General features: G+C 37.9%; 3 protein-coding genes across 4 annotated transcripts in view; 1 reads left to right on the top strand and 2 right to left on the bottom strand.

Moving 5' to 3' along the window:
* Positions 1-3,166, top strand: part of niban2a (niban apoptosis regulator 2a) — a 39,050-nt gene extending 35,884 nt beyond the window's left edge. Inside the window, exon 14 of the mRNA XM_033976302.2 lies at positions 344-3,166. Within this exon, the coding sequence (XP_033832193.1) occupies positions 344-1,371 (1,028 nt within the window). The 3' untranslated portion in view covers positions 1,372-3,166. The remainder of the gene's footprint in view (positions 1-343) is intronic.
* A 592-nt stretch (positions 3,167-3,758) lies between these two features.
* On the bottom strand, positions 3,759-12,907 carry slc31a2 (solute carrier family 31 member 2). The gene is made up of 4 exons (XM_033976301.2): positions 12,653-12,907; positions 8,213-8,279; positions 6,232-6,442; positions 3,759-5,545 (listed from the first exon to the last, which is right to left on the bottom strand). Exons 1-4 carry the CDS (start codon positions 12,656-12,658, stop codon positions 5,359-5,361), a joined length of 471 nt encoding a protein of 156 aa, XP_033832192.1. The 5' UTR covers positions 12,659-12,907; the 3' UTR covers positions 3,759-5,358.
* Positions 12,908-14,920: 2,013 nt separating this feature from the next.
* The window catches only part of arrdc1b (arrestin domain containing 1b), a 46,451-nt gene continuing 40,588 nt past the window's right edge, over positions 14,921-20,783 (bottom strand). For both annotated transcript variants that reach the window (XM_033976329.2, XM_055225689.1), the window contains 5 exons: positions 18,597-18,751; positions 17,932-18,114; positions 17,313-17,489; positions 16,525-16,942; positions 14,921-15,298 (listed from right to left, as the gene is read on the bottom strand). In XM_033976329.2, the coding sequence (XP_033832220.1) occupies positions 15,231-15,298; positions 16,525-16,942; positions 17,313-17,489; positions 17,932-18,114; positions 18,597-18,751 (1,001 nt within the window). In that variant the 3' untranslated portion in view covers positions 14,921-15,230. The remainder of the gene's footprint in view (positions 15,299-16,524; positions 16,943-17,312; positions 17,490-17,931; positions 18,115-18,596; positions 18,752-20,783) is intronic.

Here is a 20,783-nt window from a genome sequence, read left to right as displayed (position 1 = left end):
ATCCTTGGCTGGCGAGGCAAGGAGTCCTGACCCTCTGGTTGGTAGTATATTTGAAGAGTTCATTTGCAAAAACATATGTGCCATTTTAAAGTGATCAGACGCTTGTCGTCCACTCTTTGTATAAAAATGTTTTCAAAAGCCAAATATTATTTCTTCCCCTTCTTGATAAAAGCCACTATACATTATTGTCACTGATAATATGTGTAGAACATGGTAACAAAAAGAAATATACTATTGTTTTTGTTATTGGACTCTTCATTTGTCCTTTTAGGCTATTGGCCCATTCTGAAACTTTAAGTCATCCATTCATTCACGCTTGTCTCTCCTTTTCTCTCTCCTGCAGCTGTGAAAGAAGCAGCCGTCCAGAGGAGACACAACCTGTACAGAGACAGCATCGTGCTGACCAACAGCGACCCCAACCTGCACCTGCTGGGAGAGGAGGACCAAGTGGACTGGAGATCCAAGTTCAGTGTTAAGGAAAGCAAGGAATCTCCACCTTCTGAATCATCTGACTCTTCTACAGCAGCCCCCCAGCTCCGAAGCTCAGCCCGAGGGTCCAATTCAGGCACCAAGCGCAATCAAGTAGTGTCCATGATCCAGCTAGAGGGGGTCCCACTGCCCTACGAGTCCTGCCTGGAGGTGCCTGGTGAGGACCTTATCCCGGAGGAGGAGGACAGCCTGTCCAGCCAGGAGGAGGATGTCAAGACTCCGATCAACCAAATCCGTGACTTAATCCATCCGGTGGTGGAGCTCGTTGTTCCCGCATCTGACCAGGAGGAGGTGGCCAGTGGGACGGAGTCTAAGACAGGGCTGGTAGTTATGGAGGACGGCATACAAGAAGAGGTAACCCACGTGACCACAAAGCTAGACAAAGTCCCGCGAAGTTCCATCAAAATCCGAAACAATGGAGAAATTGAGGAACAAAAACAGGTGTCGCCAGTCAGTGAAACGTTCCCAAAGATTGTTGAGGAGAAGCTAAATGTGGAAAATGTTGAGCCAACCCTGCAAATTGAAAACTTTATGGATTCTAAAACTGAAAGTGAAACTGAAAGTGAAAGTAAAAAGTCGCCACATAGTTTGCTGCAAAGGCTCATGGGAAGTAAAAGACAAGAGGAGGAGGCGGCCATCAAAAGTGCAATTCACGAGCTTGAGATCGCCGTGCAGGATGAGGAGGACAGTGACCAGAACGCGTCCGGACCCGACTCGGACTCAGACCTGGTCCAACCCCAGAGGCTCCAGACGACGGTCTACAGCTCCCACAACGACAGCGGCTTCCAGTCACCGACCAATGAGAGGCCAGAGAGTGCGCGTACCCGGCCAATCTCGAACGGACAGGTAGAGCCGGCAGATGTGGAGGTGGTTCTGGCGTAGACAGTGGGAGGTTAAAGGAGGAGTATTGTGGTTTATGCTGGTTATGTTTTTGGACATGGTTGGATTTGGTCACACTTTAGAGCTTTAATTATTGAATGTGTGGAACAGGCCGATGTGAGTGTGTGTTGTAATGACTGAGGTATGTGATGCTTGGATCAGTGTCTGCGCCCTCTGGATAAAGTTTGACTGTTGTGTGATGACAGTGGATCTTAAAATGGACAGAGAAGGGCTATAAAACAGCACCAGATGAGCTGAATCAGCAGATGATGAAGGAAACGCACTAAACGCACTAAGCACTGCTGCCTCTCATGAGACATCTGAGAGATGTTGCATTAGTTTTTAATTGGTCCACAACCTGGAGAGAGCCATTGTGAGGATGTGTGGACATATTAGAGAGGAGGGGCTGGCATGCCAGGCTAGTGTACTCTAATCTATTTTAAATCAACAAAAAAGAATAATGCAATTTTTGATGCCCTGTTTTCTAACAAAATGAATTTGTTAAAATACAAAATATTGGTATCAAATATCAGTTCCAATGCAGCTCATTAGTGAGTTGTGCTATTTTTAGAACCGGTCTGCGGGCGACTCATGTGGGGCTTGGGGGCGACATGGCGCCCGTGGGCACAGGGTTGGTGACCCCTGGCCTAGAAGGTCTCATAATGTCTGAACATTTATATATTTATTCATACAAAGCTGTTCAGTAGTTATTTTGTATAAATAACATTTATATAATACAACTTATGACAAAAGATTTCCAATTAACAGTTTTAAATGCCATTTCACTGGAATCGATTAATGAGGTATGAACTTAAATTCAAGTATCAAGTATCAATATTGATATCTTAACTAAAAAAGGTGGATCGGTACGTCCCTAATATTTGTTTCCATGTGACAAAACCGGAAACCAAAATGAATGACATGTGCATTGAGATATATGTTTGAGCTGTGTGGCTGCAGGGCCTGTCAGCAGAGTATCTAAGGACATCAGAGTGTGACTATGTACGTACTTTATGTAATGCCTGAACCTGACCAGTAGAGGGCCTCATTGGTTTGGGAGAATCACTTCAACAGTTCAAATCTTTTCTTCATATGGAGTTTTTCTACTGTAATATGATCTTATATGTTTGATGCAACCGTGCAGTCATATTATCTGAAGAGAGATGTCAGGAGACAAGAAAAGCAATTTATGTTACTGATATGTCTTATTATTTTTGTTTCTATTTAAAGTGTTTATTTAATTTTAAAGTGTGTTTTGTTTTGTCTGACTTTTCATCAGGCTTAAGACTCGATTTTGACATGTTGATTTGCATATCTTGCTTAGGGTGTGTTATAATAATCCACTATGCAGTTTGAAGCTAACTGGATTTTCCTGCTCAAGCCTGTGTACATCTGCTAAATGTGTTTTATTCACGGGGAGCATTTTAGGTTAGAAGAGCTACAGGAGTGCTAAGGTCTTCGATGTGGATGCTCGTTTAACATGTTAATTTAGAGCTTTTTAACAACGGAGCACCCCCTCACCATGTTTGCTTTGCTGTTTTAAACAAGTTAAAATGTAGTTAGCCCCTTCAGTGATGTATCAAAGCTAATATGGATTTTTTTTATTTTTATTGGAGTCTCATTTTGAGCAGCATTTTTAGTCAAGATTGGATGTGCTATGAAAGTGGGGTGACCATTCTAGGGGAGGCTAGTGCCCCCTCAAGCCCCTCCCTGGCACCGCCTCTGGTTTTATTCATTGATGCTAAAATGCTAAAATAAATGCAACATGCAATAAAAAAAATATGAATAAAAATTTTCCAAAACAACAATTTTGGCTCATTTTTACACGATTGCACAAATTGAACTGAAATCACAATAAATGAACTGTAGAAGTATTGGGTAGTAGCAGTTAGTGGTTAGTAAATGATTGCGGTAAACCTCCTGACTGAAGCGCTTAGTCATGGTTTCAGAAAATAGAGAGGTCATGTGACGATGACGGACAGGACGAAGTCAAGAGCGCAATGAGGAACAACTATGTGAAGAACAGAAGTACTGGCCTGAAATATGAAGGAAAAAGTAAAGCATTCTAATAGAAACAAGCCTCAAATTCACTGTTTTAGATACTTTTAGAAGGCTACAACTATGTTATTTTAATTTATTCTTGTCAAGATGCTCTTTACATCATGGATTGCTTGGTAAAAGCTGCCATCTATTCATTTTACATAGCATTTTCTTTGGTAATAACTAATACGAAAGCTACTGACTGGGTCTCCTTTTTTCATTTGATCAGCACTTTTGCTATGTTCACAACTAAATCTGACTAAAACCAAATGTAAGATGATTAAAATGACATGCAAACCAGACAGTCTAATGGGAGAAGGATCATGATCAAACAGAAACGTGGTGAATTTACTGTTTAGAGTTCATTTTAATAATCTTATAAATTCAAAAAATAGCTTTGTAATTAGATCTTGAGTGAAAGGAAGCTTGGGAAACCACCTCCCTGACACTATTCCAGACACTCAGTTCTCTGTTATGGTGCATTTTGAAGAATATCAAACAAAAACAAAAAACAAACCCAAGCAGAAATTGGGGAATTACAAAAAACAACCACATGACACATCACCAGACCGTTTCTGTGTCACGGTGTAATATCAAAATGGCAGAAAGGACTAATTTGTCAGAGCTAAAAGTTAAAAATGGTGGTTTGAAATCAGGTACAGGCCCTTTAAAGACCAAGGTTCATTTTATTAGTTGTAGTGTTGAGAAAAAGTCCAGACAAAATGTAATTAAATAATATGTACAAGTATATGAAGTCAACATTTCACCTTGAATTACAACATATAATCAACATGCAACCGTTTTTGGCACATGTATTTTTTATGAGATCAGTAACTATTATCAAACTTCTTAAGATGCAGCTTTGGGCCTTAAGCGTCCATGTGGATACCATGAGTAGTCAATGCGTCTGACACAACGGAGATATCGTTTAAAACACTTGGCGAAGTGACACAAAACATTGTAGTAGAATTATGAAGTTATGGCAAAATAGAGTCACCATTAATCACACTTGGGTTAGCATTACATTAACTTCATGATACACAAATTATCTGCTAATAATAACTAAATGTTTACGTACAAAGTAAATTAAGTCTTAACAAAACAGGCTTGTATGGCAGTGACCATTACATTACTTAAAGGTTCACTACGGAACTTTTCTAGTGGAGGGTCCAACTTCTTGCTTCCATAGTAAAGTTATTGCTTTGCCAAGAATATTCCGCAGTATGGCATAAAACGTGTCTATCTCTATGGAGACAAGTAAGCGGGGCCATCAGAACACGTTACAGTTCAGATCTGTGGAGATGTGAGCCCACTGTACGTAAAAATGTATGTTTTTCATAGAGTCATTTTAGCGACGAAAAACACCAGTGACTAAATAAATGCAAGAAACACAATAGTGCTCCTTTATGGATGCACTCATCCTGCTTTTTTTTAACACCGATTTAAGAATCTGCCGATGCCCAATATCAACCGATACCAGCGCAGAGACTGAAAAAACATTTACAGCACTTCATAAAACAATAAAATAAGAAAAAAAAAGATCCAAATATGTTATGAAGCTGTTGTATGTAACTATGACCAGTAAACAGTCTTATTGCTTATCAATTTATATGTTGAACCACGATATCAGCTGAACCGATATTTAGAAGTCGATATCTGGTCCAGCAAACTTTTCAGGATCAGTGCCGATATTTGGTACCTGTATCAGATCGGTGCATCCCTATTCTTTAACATTTAACAAGTAAAGTAGGTTGCATGCCCTCCATAAGAAAAGTTACATAGTTCGTCTTTAACATTAAGTCCAGTTCATGACTCCTACCTAAGCATAAAGTATAACAATACTAAAAATTGCACCAAACATACCACCAAAAACACAGATTTCCATTTCGAGTACGTCCTGAGTTTCCAAAAGAGATGCCCTCTGTGTGAAACAGTCCTTCTCCAGAATAGTCATATAGTGTTCGCATAGTTGGACATGGAGGAGGCGACGGGGAAGAGGATGTAGTATCCCAGCACTGAGCCGCAGACCACAGCCAGGAAAATCCATGTGTTATAGGACATGACACAGAGCATGAGCATGTATCCCAGAACCACCTGCAGAGTGTGGAGACCAGCCTGGACCCCGTGGAAGAGCACACTGGAGGAGGTAAAAAGATCAATGAAGGAGGGAGGGAACGGTCTTGGGCAACGCAAAGCACTCGGGAATCAAATTTAGGCAATTTCATCAAAACTGGTTATGGCAAAACAGTGTCAGACTTTGTAGAATAGTTTAACAACAGCCTTTAACATTTAAATGTTGGCTACTGTGAAAGGTTCTTAGGGTGTGTTCACACAAAATTCACAAATGTTTGTTAGGATTAGGGCAGGGTTAGCGCCAGCTGACCAATCAGAATGATAGAAAAGTGAAAAAAAAAGAGCTGTGAACTTCACACACAAGGAACTGTTAATCAAAATGACCAAATATACAAGTAATTAAAATAATAAAAACCAAGCCAAAGAAAATGGTCGCTTTGTTCATGTGAAGCCGGCACTTAGCGACCAATCACACCGACAATGTTACACCACGAAAGAGAAAGTACAGCCTATTTGAATATCAATCATCGATTCAGAAGAAGCCTCATACAAATGTGCACAGATTAATTTTAGTTTTTAAATTTTAGAGATTATAGTGTTTTTAGTATAATCCAGTATGATTCAACACTGGGTACTGAATCCAGGCATAACCTGCATGAACTGAATGCGTTTAGTGTGGAAACAAAGTAGTGTCTTTAGTGACTTTGTTTCCACTACTAAACACCCCCCACCCTGAGCGTACAGTCCTACCTGTGCTTGGTGCTGACAGGGGGAGGGGGCTGTGTGGACGCGATGGGGGTCAGGGACGATTCTGATTGACAGCCCTCTAGTGAAGGACTTCTGTTTCCTGCAGGAGGGGGCGCTGTGCACTTAAAGTGATGATCCAGCCAGATCCTGGTCACTTTGAGGGTTTCATAGGTCAATGTGAGGAGGAAAACCACCAGCACAGACAGCAGCATACCTGAGACACATCAGACAGACACAGCCTTTTACTTCAATGTAACCATGAACCAAAGCTCTTAACCAAGGAAACCAAGATGTGTGTGTAACCCCTCAGTCATCCAGGTCTGAACCATCGTAAAAGCCAAAGCTAAATCTGTCAACTGGACAAAAAGTTGTAGGAGTGAATACGTTTGGCTGCTCATCCGAGCTGCTTCTTCAGTCCTTCAAGCTCGTACCCAAGGCAACCAAGCTACTGGTACCAGTACAATGGTACATTATTGTTAAATAATGATGTCAATTCCTTCCCACCTGTACTGTTGGATTTAGAAACACAGTCAATCAAACCTTTTGCTAACGCTACCGGGAACCTCTGGGACACAAGGTGATTGATTGGTCTGTTGTTCATTTATAAGTCACAGACAAAATAGCATATTAAAATACAAAGGATCATGTGGAGCAGGTTAATACAAACATTTTAGCACCAAGATGACGAGCCTGACAGCTGCAGTTACAGCAGAGAGAGGGGTGACAATTTTCCAATGTAAAGTGAAATGGAGCCAGAGTCAGTGGAGCCGAAACGGTCTCATGCTCACTTTGTATTTGTCCATTTATTTACAGTCTATGGACAACCCTGGGTCTAACAATACATCATTGCAAACCCACAACTTCACAGCTTTGTTTGATTTATAGCTTTGTATGTTGACAATACACCACGGTGAGTGTGCCACAAATTATATCAGACATATTAATAAGGCAAGGCAAGTCTATTTGTATAACACAATTCATACACAAAGCAACTCAAAGTGTTTACCAGAAGAAAGACATTAAAATCACTATACAAACAAATCAAAACATAAATATCACTGTTTTGAGTCTGGATTTAAACATTGTCCAAGTAGAGGATTGTCTGACATCTTCAGGACTGTTCCAGATTTTAGCTCCATAAAACTGAAACACTGATTCTCCATGTTTAGTCCTGACTCTGGGACCAGCAGGAGGCCAGTCCCTGAAGTTCTCAGAGTGTGAGATGGTTCTAACATGTCAGAGATGTAGTTTGGTGCAGCAAGTCCATTCTCTGAGCCACAGGAGCCAGTGCAGAGACCTGAGCACAGGATTTATGTGCTCGTACTTCCTGGTTCTAGTCAGGACCCGACCAGCAGTGTTCTGGATGTACTGCAGCTGTTTTAACGCTTGTTTCGAGAAGCCAGTGAGCAGGACGTTACAGTAGTCTAACATTATGCAGACGAATACATGAATACGTCTCTCAAAGTCTGGTTTTGAGAGTATAACTTTAATTTTTGCAAAGTTTTTTAGATTTTTAGCCTGATTTGAAGGTTTTAGAGACAGAGAGACTGGAGGTGACTGCTAACACTTTCTCTTTGTTCCTGTGGCCAAAGGCTATGACTTCAGTCTTGTCTGAGTTTAGCTGGATAAAGTTGTTTTGCAGAGTGAATCCACTGGTCCATAATCACCTGGTGCAGTGAGACAGAGTATTGCAACACTGGAATTTCCCCATTGTGGGACAAAAAAGGTCTTATCTCATCTTATAATCCACATTTTATCTAACACTTTCCATTGTTTCCAGCTTTAATGATCCTATATACTGCAGTCACTTTACCTGCTAGTTCTATCCTGTCCATATGCTGTACTGTAAACATCACAGCCACTTACTGTTTGAATATTATATATATATATATATACATACACATACATATTTATATATATTATTATATATAATTATATATTATTATATATTTTGAGTTTGTGTAGAGGAGCACGAGTCATTTACCTGCCACTCCATGCACCTCCCAGAACTCAAACAGCAGAGTCACACTGCTGGACGTGTAAAATGTCATCTGCAAAAAACACAACATTATTACAACGGAGTTAAGAGGAAGCATCAGTTACTATGTCAACAGCTGAGAAACAAACAATATTAAAAGTGCATTATGGTACTTTTCTGGTGGGGGTTTTGACGCCTGCTTGTCTTTATGGTTATAGGCAGTTTTTACAGATCCGCCTGGTTAGTTCCGGTTTTCTCAAAAAGCGCAGAGCCACTCTCTGTTCATTGTGTATTGGAAATTAGCCAAGTTGCGCCAAAATAAATCAATATTTAAATCGCAGGCAGTGGACACCGAGTTAGCAAGTTACACATGGATAATCACATTGCTGTTCTCTGTCTGATATTTAACTACTGATTTACTTTAACAAGGCTTAGCTAAATCCTCATAGAGAATGCACGGTGCAGAAAGTTTTGAGAGAGCAGTAACTAGCCGGGCGGCTCCGTGAAAAGGGTTTATTGTTTTGTAAGTTCTGAACGGTTTGGGAGAAATATGCAAGAGTGATTTTTCTGACAAACATTATGACTGTGATTAGATTTGTGATTTAGAGTTAGAGTTACATTATCTTGAACACTTTAAACATGTACATTTAACAAAAAACAAAGAAAAAATAGTTTAAAACATTCAAAATAAAGAGTAGAAAGAAGCATATCTTATTTACCCCTAATTTACCATCCATCATCTACATAATATTCCTCCGTTTGTCATAACTTATAAAAATAATCACTTTTTAAATAACAATTCATTAATATTTGTTTTCATGATGGTACATCTCTAAGATATTGTCCTTGTACATTTTTTTCATACTTTTTATATTTGTCCAAGGCCATTCCATACATGAACTCCACTTACAGCCATGCTATACACAGGGAGGGCATCTGACACACAGTGACATTTCAGAGCATGTCTGTACAGATCTAAACTACAGGGTTAACAGTTTTCATGCCATCTGTGCCATTTTTAATGTACTTGTCTAACTGTCACAATAAAAGCTTAACATTGACTAAACCAAAACTAAAAAATGGCTAATTTGGGAAAACTGTAAATTTCTTTGAGATAAAAGACCTTTCTGCCGTTATATCACGATATCAGTATTTTTGCACTATATTCTGCAGCCCTAGGGCCTATGAGATTTTCTGATATTTAAAAAAAAAATTGAGCTGATACTAATATATATTTGAGCTGCTGCTGTGACCAGTAATGGATATTTACCAATATAAGTAAAGCAAGGCCCAAAACTGCATCTTAAGTTGAAGTAAAGAGCACAAATACATTTTTCACTTTTGTAAAAATATTAACTAATTTTATTGGGATATAAAATAATGAGTTACATGTTTGTGTAAACATACAGTAACACTCTTTTCAATGCAGAGTTCACAATATGATATGCATCCCATTACTAGTAACTTGATGCCATACCTGTGCTGATACAAGAATTTCCCTTAAACTGGTGCTAAAAGTTTACAAATGAATGTTTTGATTATGCAGAATGTACAAACAACATGTATTGGAATGTCATGGTCACAATGTCCTTAATATGGGAACACATTGGTCTTGAAGTCACGTTTAGAGTCCAGCAGATTCAGCCTTCAATCTGTAGTGAAGCACATATAAAAGTGTACAACTCTGCAATTCAATATGAATTTAAGTTATTTAAAAGTATCACAATACACACCTCTGTAATAATATAATACATTGTCATATCTATATTTGAGCCCTATTTGCACTGGACAGATTTTGACCCACCTTTGCCTCAGAGCCTCCTGTGTGTCATTGAGGCTGGTTGAAACATGTCAGGAATGCCTGGCCTGTGGTAGTTATCTGTGTGCTCATCAATGCACTGGCTCAAAAGGCATTGTCCCACTTTAACCCCATATGAGCTGGACTGGAGTGGACAGAAGACACAGGGGGACAGCTGTGGATGGGACGAGAATGGAGCTGTGTTTAAAGACACAGACAGTCCCAGTCTAATGGGATCATATTTATCACTTTTCTTTTTACTGTGACAAATATGAACCATTTTGTATTCTGTTAAACTGTGTACAGGTATTTGGGAAATAACAATCTGAAACACGACTTGTGCCACTGGTAGGAAGTGTTTTAAACCAATCGCAGTTAAGTATGAGAAGAGGCATTACACTTTTTTGCGTTACATTTTTTTGCCAACACATAACATATTAAATCACCACCAGAAACAACGCTCAAATGTTTAATAAGTTTCAGTCCCTGCTCCCCTTGTTCCCCGGACTAAGTCACTCTCACTTCAGTGTGCCATTATAACACTAAAACTACTGCACATCACATCAGGTTTGTGAAGTTGTAGTTTATCATTTTGTATGGAAAATGTGTTACGTAGGATAGTTTTGTACAGCCTTGTGGAGGGTTTGAATAAGGCCCAGGAAAGAGCGCTACATTATTCAAACAAGCATGGGTGACATATAAAACCCTCTTCAGGCATGTTTTTAATGAAGGAACAACATTATAACATGGTAGAAAGCTCCAAAAAGGCACTTTGCACAATGCTCCCCCTTTAAGTGTGCGTAAATTATGATAAAATAGGCTCAGCTGAATGCTTTTTGTAACCACATGTTCACCTCACTGGGAGTTTTATAGGATTTTTTCCCTCAAGACTTTGGACAAATTTAATCGAATATCCAACACTGCTTCTTGCGACAATGATATTTTGCACCATGGACATTTTGAATTTTCATTGATCTACACTTCAAAGGTGTGGGGAAACAAGTTTATGGACTTATTGGACTTGTTAGAATTCTACAAAAAATTTCAAACAGAATAAATCAACAAAATGTTTGGGTTTTTTGTCTTTTTGTCTAAAATCAAGCACATTTATAATATTGAAAATAGTAATGAAACTGTTACTGATCTATTTGCAATTATTATGAAGTAAATTAAAACTAGTAATATATGAACTAGACACAGAAATGTTATAGATGGCACTAAAACCACAACCTAATTACCTCTATGTGAACAGAAAGCAACTGTCTTTCTCTGAACAAATTTGGTATTCAAAGTATGTAAGCAAAGTTAATAATAAAAAAGCAGACTGTTAGCGTTAGCAGTGGAAAGAAAGGTTAGCAGGCTAAGTCAACAGACCTATAGGCTCCTATTATGAGCTTATCTAGATTTTAAAACCTCATATTTACAGCTTCTAAGTCAGCAAAATTCTAACATTTAGTAAGGTAACTATTTTAAGGCAATACAGTGATTACCAAACTTCAAACTAGGACTAAGGTTGAAATTTGGTCTAAACTAGGGTTGTCAAAGTATCAGAAATTTGATACTAATTGATACAAAACTAGTATCGAAACTAGATACTCATTTGAGCAGGTTTTGATACTAAAAAAAAATTCACATTCACAGGACATAAATGAACCTTTCCTGAATAGCTTTAGAATGATCTTGAACTGTATCAGAACAAGTAGAAGACAGATAAAAGGCCACATGGTAATATTAAAGAAAGTACAGTGCTACGATTCAATGTTGAAAATGGGATTCTATTAAATAAAGAGTTTTTTTTTTAATCACCATTGTAACATAAAACAACCGGATAAACAATATTTGAGCAGTAAGTACAAAATCAATATTTACAATAAGAAACAAACACAACAAACACAAGAAGACACAAGGAGGTGGTGTAGAAGTGGGGAATGCAGCATTTACCTTACTTTATATTCAGACTTTTTAAAAATATATAATTATGTAAATGGGACTGATAAGCATGATCAATGTTATCTTTAATAGTCAATAATAATCAATAATGTTTTGAGGGAGTCACATGAAAATTTGTGCTGCAAGATTAATCACAGCTGAACCAAAATCGCAATTTGATGCAAAGGCTGCAATTTTTTAAGTGCCATAACTTCCTCCACAAACAAGACAATCTCCTGTTTTATTCTGCATAAAAAAAAACTGCAGACCCTGTAGATGAGATCTGTAAAACATGTTCTGAAATGTGATCTTTGTATGAGTGTGAACAGGTTTAAAATGTTCAGTAATGTAAAACTTACTGAATATTGGGTTTCAGTAGTTCTTTGCTTGTTTCTTTGTTTACTTAATGAACAAGGACACAAAACCGGTCTTAACGAGGTCAAAATGTGCTCTTATGGTCTTAGGTAGGCCTCCCACTAGAAAAAATACAAGTACTAGCACCACTCAAGAGCCACAATAGGTTTTAACAGCTGGAACAGTGCTCAGGCATTCAAATCATGGATCTAATCAGGTGACACTGGTGATCATAAAATTTACAGTTGCAGTAAGTTACAAAACTAGAAGAATTGGTTAATCTAAAGCTCATGTTTTATTTTTGGCATAACTTAAGTTCACAAAACCACTTGATTATTCATATACAAGTTAAATGAATTACTTACTTGCATCGTGGTGAAGACTGGAGTTGCTACTTTTTGTGAATTATTTCGTATTAAACTTCTCTAAATCGCCGCCCATTAGAAATATAAGATGTAAAAATTAAATGTTCCACTTGTTGTTGAAGAGCAGTAGAGCAGGAGCCATGATTTCCCCCGAGAAAGCGAGCAGAAGGAGCGAGCGTCCCAGCTGCAGCAGCACAGAGCGAAGAGACGAGGCGGCTAACCGTGTGACGCTAGCATGGAGGCTACAAACAAAGCGAAGGGGCTGATGGGAAGCGGAGTCTTTTAACGGAACATGGAAAAATAAAATTATTTACTGATTTTTTGTGGTTTGAAATGGTCTGAAATTCAGTTATTTATGTTGTTATTACGCTTCTTGTAGTTATTTCTTAAATTTAAAATCAATTATTTACATTATTAAATTATTGCTTTCATTAGCTTACTTTTAGCCTTAGCAAGACAATGCACATGTACATAGTTAAATAAATAAATAACATTAATGGTGATAATAATAATAATAATAATAATAATAATAATAATAATAATAATAATAATAATAATAATACATTTTTGTTTATAAAAATCTTTTATTTTACACTTGTCACAGTACAAATTACTGTATGTCTACTGTCAGATACATTTCTCATAGAGGTGATATAATAATCTGTATTTTGTGACTATAAACAGTAAAACAGGAGAAACATACGCAATGGAAACAGAAAGAAGGAGGTTCATAAAGCTCTAGTACCATAAGAAGGAATATGAGTTTGAAATAAAGCAGCATGAGATTACAATAGGTCAAAACACTCATTGCACATAATCTAAAATAATTATAACAAATATCACACATTCCAGTGACTGCCCTTGTCCTTGAGTTAGCTACATTTGAGCACAAACTGTCCCAAAAGATAAAACAAAAATAATTTAAGAAAAAGGTTTTTGAAGAAGTGGTTTGTGACTGTGTCTGTACTACATGACTTTACTCCCTGCAGTTAATTCCTGGTTCTTACACTCCTGGTTTATCGAAGCAGACAAAATACACATTAGGTTTACAAATGTTGAGGCTTTGGGATATGGAAATAACAGAACATTTGCATAACATGTGTGTGCCTGTTTTATAATAACCTATTATTTGGTAGGTTGTTGGATTTCAATTAAAAAAGCAAACTAAAAACTAAAAATGAACTAGTCTCTTACATAGTTACATATTCTTTCAGTGTGTAGAAAACAGAGTCTGCTATTGTAAATGAATAACAATAATAATAATGTTAATAAAAAATACAATTTGTCGTTTTTGTGTGGTTCATAACATTTGGAGTGTAGTGTACAGACTCATCCAGGTATATAGACAGGCTTGGGCTTTGGAGTTTCACAGTTATCTCAAACTTCAAATCATTTTACTTCTGGTCTAACTACAAAAAAATCACTTAAACTATGAGTAATTTTAACATTGTTGTACAGTAAATAACATAACATAAGGGTAAGGCCACGGTTGTTCTGTTTTGCTCAGAATCAAAGAAAGAAAGCAAAAAAATAAGCAACATATGGGGAATTACTGTAGTAAACTTTTTTTTTTTTTTATAATTTTGTTTCGATTTTTAGGTCACATTCAAAGTAAGGTCACTCAGAATTTTTTGTGATTCAGAATTATCAGAAAGAAATACTTAATCACACTGACCATAGTTGAAGAAATTGGGTGGCTGATCTGCTGTGGTTCATTGGATTGAAAAAAACAAAAACAAAATTAACATTAACCAAGAAACTGGAAATACAAAGTTAATGTTGCAGTTTCATAATTCTTGTAGCAAGTAATGTGCTGTTAGTAATGTACATACGACATCCACAAGAGGGCACTCAAAGACTTAAACCTGGACACATTTTTGATTAAGACATTTCAATACAGATTTCTGTTGATTAAAAAACAAAACAAAACAGATTAAATATATATATATATATATATATATATATATATATATATATATATATATATATATATATATATATATATATATATATATATATATATATATGTATATATGTATATATATATATATATATATATATATATATATATATATATATATATATATATATATATATATATATATAGCTGTTCCAATCATCTGGAGTGTGCTTTGGTTTAGTGACAAAAATGTCCAATATTATACTTTTTTTTCCCCCAAAGAATAAATATGAAATTTTTATATTGATTTATTTTGTTTCTTTTTATTGAAATCCATCTTTTAAAAATCTAAAAGTTCTAATCAATCTAAAAGAAAGGTTTCTATTGGTCCTTACAGAGAAACAAAACAGAAATTTATGACAAAACAATATGAATTTCTGAGTTTTTGGGCTCAAAATTTCTGAAGGCATCAAAGTACAACAACAAAAAAAATCCCATATCAGCCCCATTCTCCTGGTGTAGGCACAGTGTAGTTCACCTGCTGTCAGTGAGAACAATATTCAAAAGTCATTGTCTGAGAACAGGAGAGTCTTTAGAGCGGTGACCTGCATCCAGACAGTAGGGGTCCTGATTGGCCCCGAGGGGTCTGTGGGCGGGGCCTGATGACACTGCTTTAGTTTACTGTCTGCTGTTGACTGGAGTGGAGTTGGCCGTACTGCAGCTCTCCTCATATGTGGGAGGGGGTTCTGAAATAAGAAGAATATAAATATTGATATAAAAAAAAAAAAAAATTGCCAAATATAATCATGTTTATTGTCAGTAAATTATTTCATCTATTCCATGATGAACTGGGAAAATGCCAATACACTTTTATAGCACTTTTGCCCCAGCACTGATATATTGTATAAGCAGCTCTTGAGGTCAAAATAAGTCAGTAAATAATCAGGAATCACATAATCATAAGTCACAAAATAATCAGGAACTGCATGTTAGAATGCTAGATGTTGTTAGCAATACAGTGAAGGCTCAGCTCCGTTCTGGCTTCTGAAAGTAGCAAAAAGCACTTATAAACTCATTACGGTGAATAATTTGGATGCTAAGAATTAGTGATGTAACCTTCGTGAACGAGTTGGCTCTTTTGAACGGTTCCTTAATGTTTACAGGTGGAACCGGATCTCATTTTTGAAAAGAAGAATCTTTTTCTTTCAGATTTATACGCATTTTTATCCTGAACACTGTATCAACACAAGAATCATCACAGAAGCAGAGCAGGTGACACACGTGAGGGCTTTGTGCACAGAAAAACATGTAGTGCAAAGTTAATGCATCATTTTAAAGGCTAAAAACAAACTCCCACTCTCAGTTTGAACCATTTTAAAAAGAGCTTTGGTCATCTCTCTGTGATTAGTTTGTAGATAAAATGAGTTCTTACATTGGCTTCTGTCATATGAATAAAGGTAAAAGAGGCTTTTGAATAGCTCTTTGAAATGAATGGGTCCAAAAGATTCGGATCGCATAAAAGAGCTGAAAGTCCCATCACTACTATTATACTGCTATACATTAGGAAAGTGAGGAATAAGTCGAACCACTGCTTAAATAAACAAGTTCTGATTTTCAGATATTTGACAGTAAAAATCAAGTCCCTTTGTATGGCAAAAGCTGCTAAATAAGAGAAAAATATTGACTAGAAAAGCTCCTGACTTTTTAAATGTGCACTTTTTATTGTCCAATCAGGCACATTGTTACTAAAAATCATGACACTATCCCAGTTTTTGTGTCATGGTGCAATATCACAGCAGCAGAAAGGACTAAGTGGGAGGGGCTAAAAGTTAAAACTAAAACATGTTGTTCACTCATGGTTTGAAATCAGGTACAGACCTTTTAATTAAAATGTGTCAAAACCATATGAACAAGATGTGTAAAAAAATATGGAGACTTTAGTTTTCTCTCAAATGACTCAGCCCAAACTGACCTTGAGGGAAGTCCCAGCTGCTATACTCGGGGGGTAGGATGAGGGAGCAGGACGTGGGGATGGGTGTGATGTCACTTCCCTCGGTGAAGAAAGGAATGGTGGCTCCCGTGGACAAACAGAAGAGCTGTGCAGACAGGTCGGGGTACAACCCTGCAGGGGGCAGTGCCGCTCCAGGCAACATGGTGACGGGCTGCCCGCTTGGGTCCTGCTGGGAGTGGCTCTTAGTGGGGATCTCCTCGTTGGCTACGCCCCCCGCACAGAGGTCACCCAGGTTGTCCTCACAGGGCGGAGCACTCGGAGCCACGCCCACAGGACTGGAGGGGACGGGGTCTGGGACTCTGGTTGGGGACAGGTTCACGGCGATGTTCCCGATGTGGATGGGCAGGGTCACAACAGTGTCAGGGGATTTGAGCGATACCTGGATCGTACAAAACAAGAGAGAGAAGGGTTAGTGATGGAAAACTAAATGATTGAACTCAAAGTTTTCAGAATTTCTTCTTTTCTTTTCAAACAGAAAAGCAAATGTAAAAAAGATGGCTTAATCATGCATGAATAAGTAAAAGAAAAAAAGATTCTCAATACTGATCAATCAGGATTTTTAATTTTTTTTTTCTATTTTGATTTTAAATAAATATTAATTAATTAATATAAACAATATAAACTTCTAAGCTGATCATGACTGAATGTGAACCTGAAAATTTTATTTGATTTGATTTTGATTGGTCCTGGAATCTTACATCTGGTCATGGCTAATTTATATGAAAATAAACCAGTTCTTGTGCTGAGACCTGAATGAAGTAGTCGATGTGGATGAGGCTGCAGCCGGCGAGCTCAGACTGGGGCAAGGGAGGTACAATGATCTGCTCTCTCCACTCGGCGTGTTTGCCCGCCTTCACCCCCGCCCCCTCCACCTCCGCAATGGTGCGCAAGTCCATCACCGGCCGCTTGGTCCGGTACGTCACTTTCTACACACAGGACAGCACAAAGACACATCAGAGCAGCGATTGAAGCTTAAACTCAACAAATAAACATGGATTTATACCAAGATATTTGTCTTGTCAACTACTAAGATCAGAACTGAAATACTAAACCAGAACTTAAACAGGTGGATAAAACCAGGAATGAAAACCAAGTCTGAAGGGCCTGAATGCCAAAAACACTATGTTGCAAAATGTGCCAAACGTCCACATGCATTAACAAAACAAGAAAAAAAACCTAAAGAAAACAAAACAATTCAATAAACTGCTGATGCACTACTGGAAAACACATGTATGACTCCATAGTGTCAGAAAAGTTTTGAATGAACGTTAGGCTTCGTATTTAGCATCTTAAAATCTCCACTGGGCTAAATAAAAACTCTTCCTTGACTGTAAATGCAAAAGACAAAATTAAATCTGTTGGTTGTACCTGTATGAGGCTGGCCAGCACACAGCCCGTGTCCCTCCCGGACTTGTTGTGGATCTCTGTGGACAGTCTGATGACCTGTCCTGGGATGTAGCCCCTCAGGTCACTGCGGGCCTTCAGCATTAGTGTCCCTGTCTTCACCAGCAGGTAGTTAAACTTTTTAGTGACCACAGCGTAGCTAGGATGCTTCAGAGGGAAAAAGAAAAGTACAAATAATCATTAGACTTCATGACATATTAACTATAATGTCAGTCAAGGATGTGGTTTGTTTGACAATTAACAAGATAAAACAAAGGTTGGATCTCGTACAAACGTTAAAGAGGCCATGTTATATCAAATCAATATTGATGTCCTAAAACGTGAGAGGAAAGTTGGGACTGAACTGAAACTGATCTGATTGAGTAGACCGGAACCAAACTAAATCTATTTCAGGACTAAACTGGGCTCTAAATAGTAATACGATGTTAAACTATCCCTGGCACTCACCTCTATGGCAGAGGGCGCTCATCTGTACACTCAGCTCTATGGCGGGCACATAGCGGGCACATACTCAGCTCTATGGGGGGCACATACTCAGCTCTATCGGGGGCACATAGCGGGCACATACTCAGCTCTATGGGGGGCACATACTCAGCTCTATGGCGGGCACATAGCGGGCACATACTCACCTCTACGCCGGAGACGTGGTTCAGATTGAGCAGGTTGAGGAGGTAGAATTGGCGCTGGGCTTTGTAGTCTTTAGAGAAGCGCGGTGTGTCGATGGCGGCCTTTATGCGGTACACGATCTTCCCAAACGGACCTTCAAATGACGTGGGCACAGCAGCTGCAACAGACAGGCGGTCTTTAGTTTACTATTCTCATTTACAATTATAAATTCAAAAGTAAATCATCTCTGTTGATCTCACATTTGACAGATTGATTTTACAGTTACTAAGTGTCTTTTACAGAGTTTAGAGACATGTATTACTCTGTTATATACTTCGAGATAATGGTTCAAAAATAAATAATGCCTTAGTCTAATGTAGCGCTTTTCCAGACGCTCAAAGACGCTTTACAATTTGTGCATTATTCACACTCCATACTTCGTGGTGGTAAGGTACTAGTGTAGCCGTAGCTGCCCTGGTGTACGCTGATGGAAGGGAGGCTGCCAATCTGTGCCATTGGCCCCTCACACCACCAACACTCAAGTAGACATCACATTCATACTAAGCAACGTGGCTGGTGTCTTCCCTAAGGACACAATGATAGTTTTGTCTGTGATATCTGACATTCCCAGCGGCCTCCCATCCAAGAAGTAAATTCAATCAAGAAGTATTGTAAATCTTTAAATACTGCTGCCATAACTGCTAAAAGGTCTCCATCTCTGACACAGTCCTTCTCTCTGTTTAACAACAACTATATTTGTGAGTTTGTATGAGCCCTGAGTGTCATGTGTCTTTAAAGTTTAATAACATGCCTCATTACACATTTTTAAGGATTGGTACAGCTGCTTGTCTGAACCTGACTGTGCTGATGACAGTTTAATGGGTCAAGGAGAGGACGCAAAAGAGGAGACAAGGAAAAAGGAGACAAGGAAAGAGGACACAGGAAAGGAGATGAGGAACAAGGACACAGTAAAGGTGACAAAGAAATAGGACAGAGGAAAGGAGATAAGGAGGATGGAGGAAAATGGCTGGAGGCGAGCGAATTTAAAAGCAGCCAGATAAAAATATCCGTGTGAGTCCAGGTCCTGGTACACTGGAGGTGACACTGAAATCATCAACGCAAACAAACGCCACTGGTTGATAATTTAAGGAACGATATTTAAAGGTCCCCCGAGTAGACGTGGTATAATAATGATAAAACCTTAAACTTGTAATATGATTTGAGGCTTGGTGATTTTAATTTAATTACATGTGTTAATAATGAAGAATAAAATGCTTAAAAGAAACATCGGAAAAGCACGCATTCTTTCTGTGAGCAGGGTCGCCTCCCCATAGATCTAACCTATAACTTAGCCAGAAAACCAGAAAAGTTACAAAACATAAGTTAAATTAAGTCACATTTATAAACATAGGACAATACTAAATGACTAGAGTGGCATTGTTGTGTTATTTTGAAGTAATAGTAATCTTACACAGCAGATAATCTTGTGTTTCTTACATTAATTAATTGATTCTTTGGAAATAATTGTATTTTATATGTACCAAGTCTCAGAATACTCCTATTTCGGCAATAATTACAATGTCATTTTCAACCACAGGGGGGAGATATAGAAGCAAATGCGGTTTTGTACTTACTGTAGCTTTACCCTAGCTTAATTCAGCCCATAAAGTTATAAATTACAAGCACACGGAAATAAATAATATGACAAATGAAAAGGTGTGGCTATGTGAGATAAGAGGACATTAGTTCCTTGTTAAAACAGTGCCTCACCAGTTTTATACACGCTCTAATGACATATATTTCCAAATCAAAGTCATAAACAAGATCTCTTTGTGTGGTGAGCAAACATGATTTATGTATTATGTAATATTAAAGAGGGGTATTTTACTTCTGTGGGGTATTAACCACTAACACATATCATGTATCGCTCACCGTGTTACCTTTTAGTGTTTCGAAAATGCTATATTTGCAGACAATAACGTATCTACATCCCTTTGTTCTCATCCTTCAGAGCGCTATGAAACTATTACACATCACATCAGCTTTGTCAAGTTGTTGTGTACAGTTTTCTAAGTTTACTATAGTATAGATTAGTTTCTGATTTTTGATAGTTTGGACAACCCTCGTTTTCATATATAAATAAATAGTCTAAATATTTCCTGGTCTACATTACATTTTAAAGCACTGTGAATTAAATCCTTCTTAAAAAC

Source organism: Periophthalmus magnuspinnatus, chromosome 12 (genome assembly GCF_009829125.3).
Source record: "Periophthalmus magnuspinnatus isolate fPerMag1 chromosome 12, fPerMag1.2.pri, whole genome shotgun sequence".
In the NCBI taxonomy this organism is placed as follows: Eukaryota; Metazoa; Chordata; class Actinopteri; order Gobiiformes; family Gobiidae; genus Periophthalmus; species Periophthalmus magnuspinnatus.
This window is presented reverse-complemented; position numbering and strand designations above follow the sequence as displayed.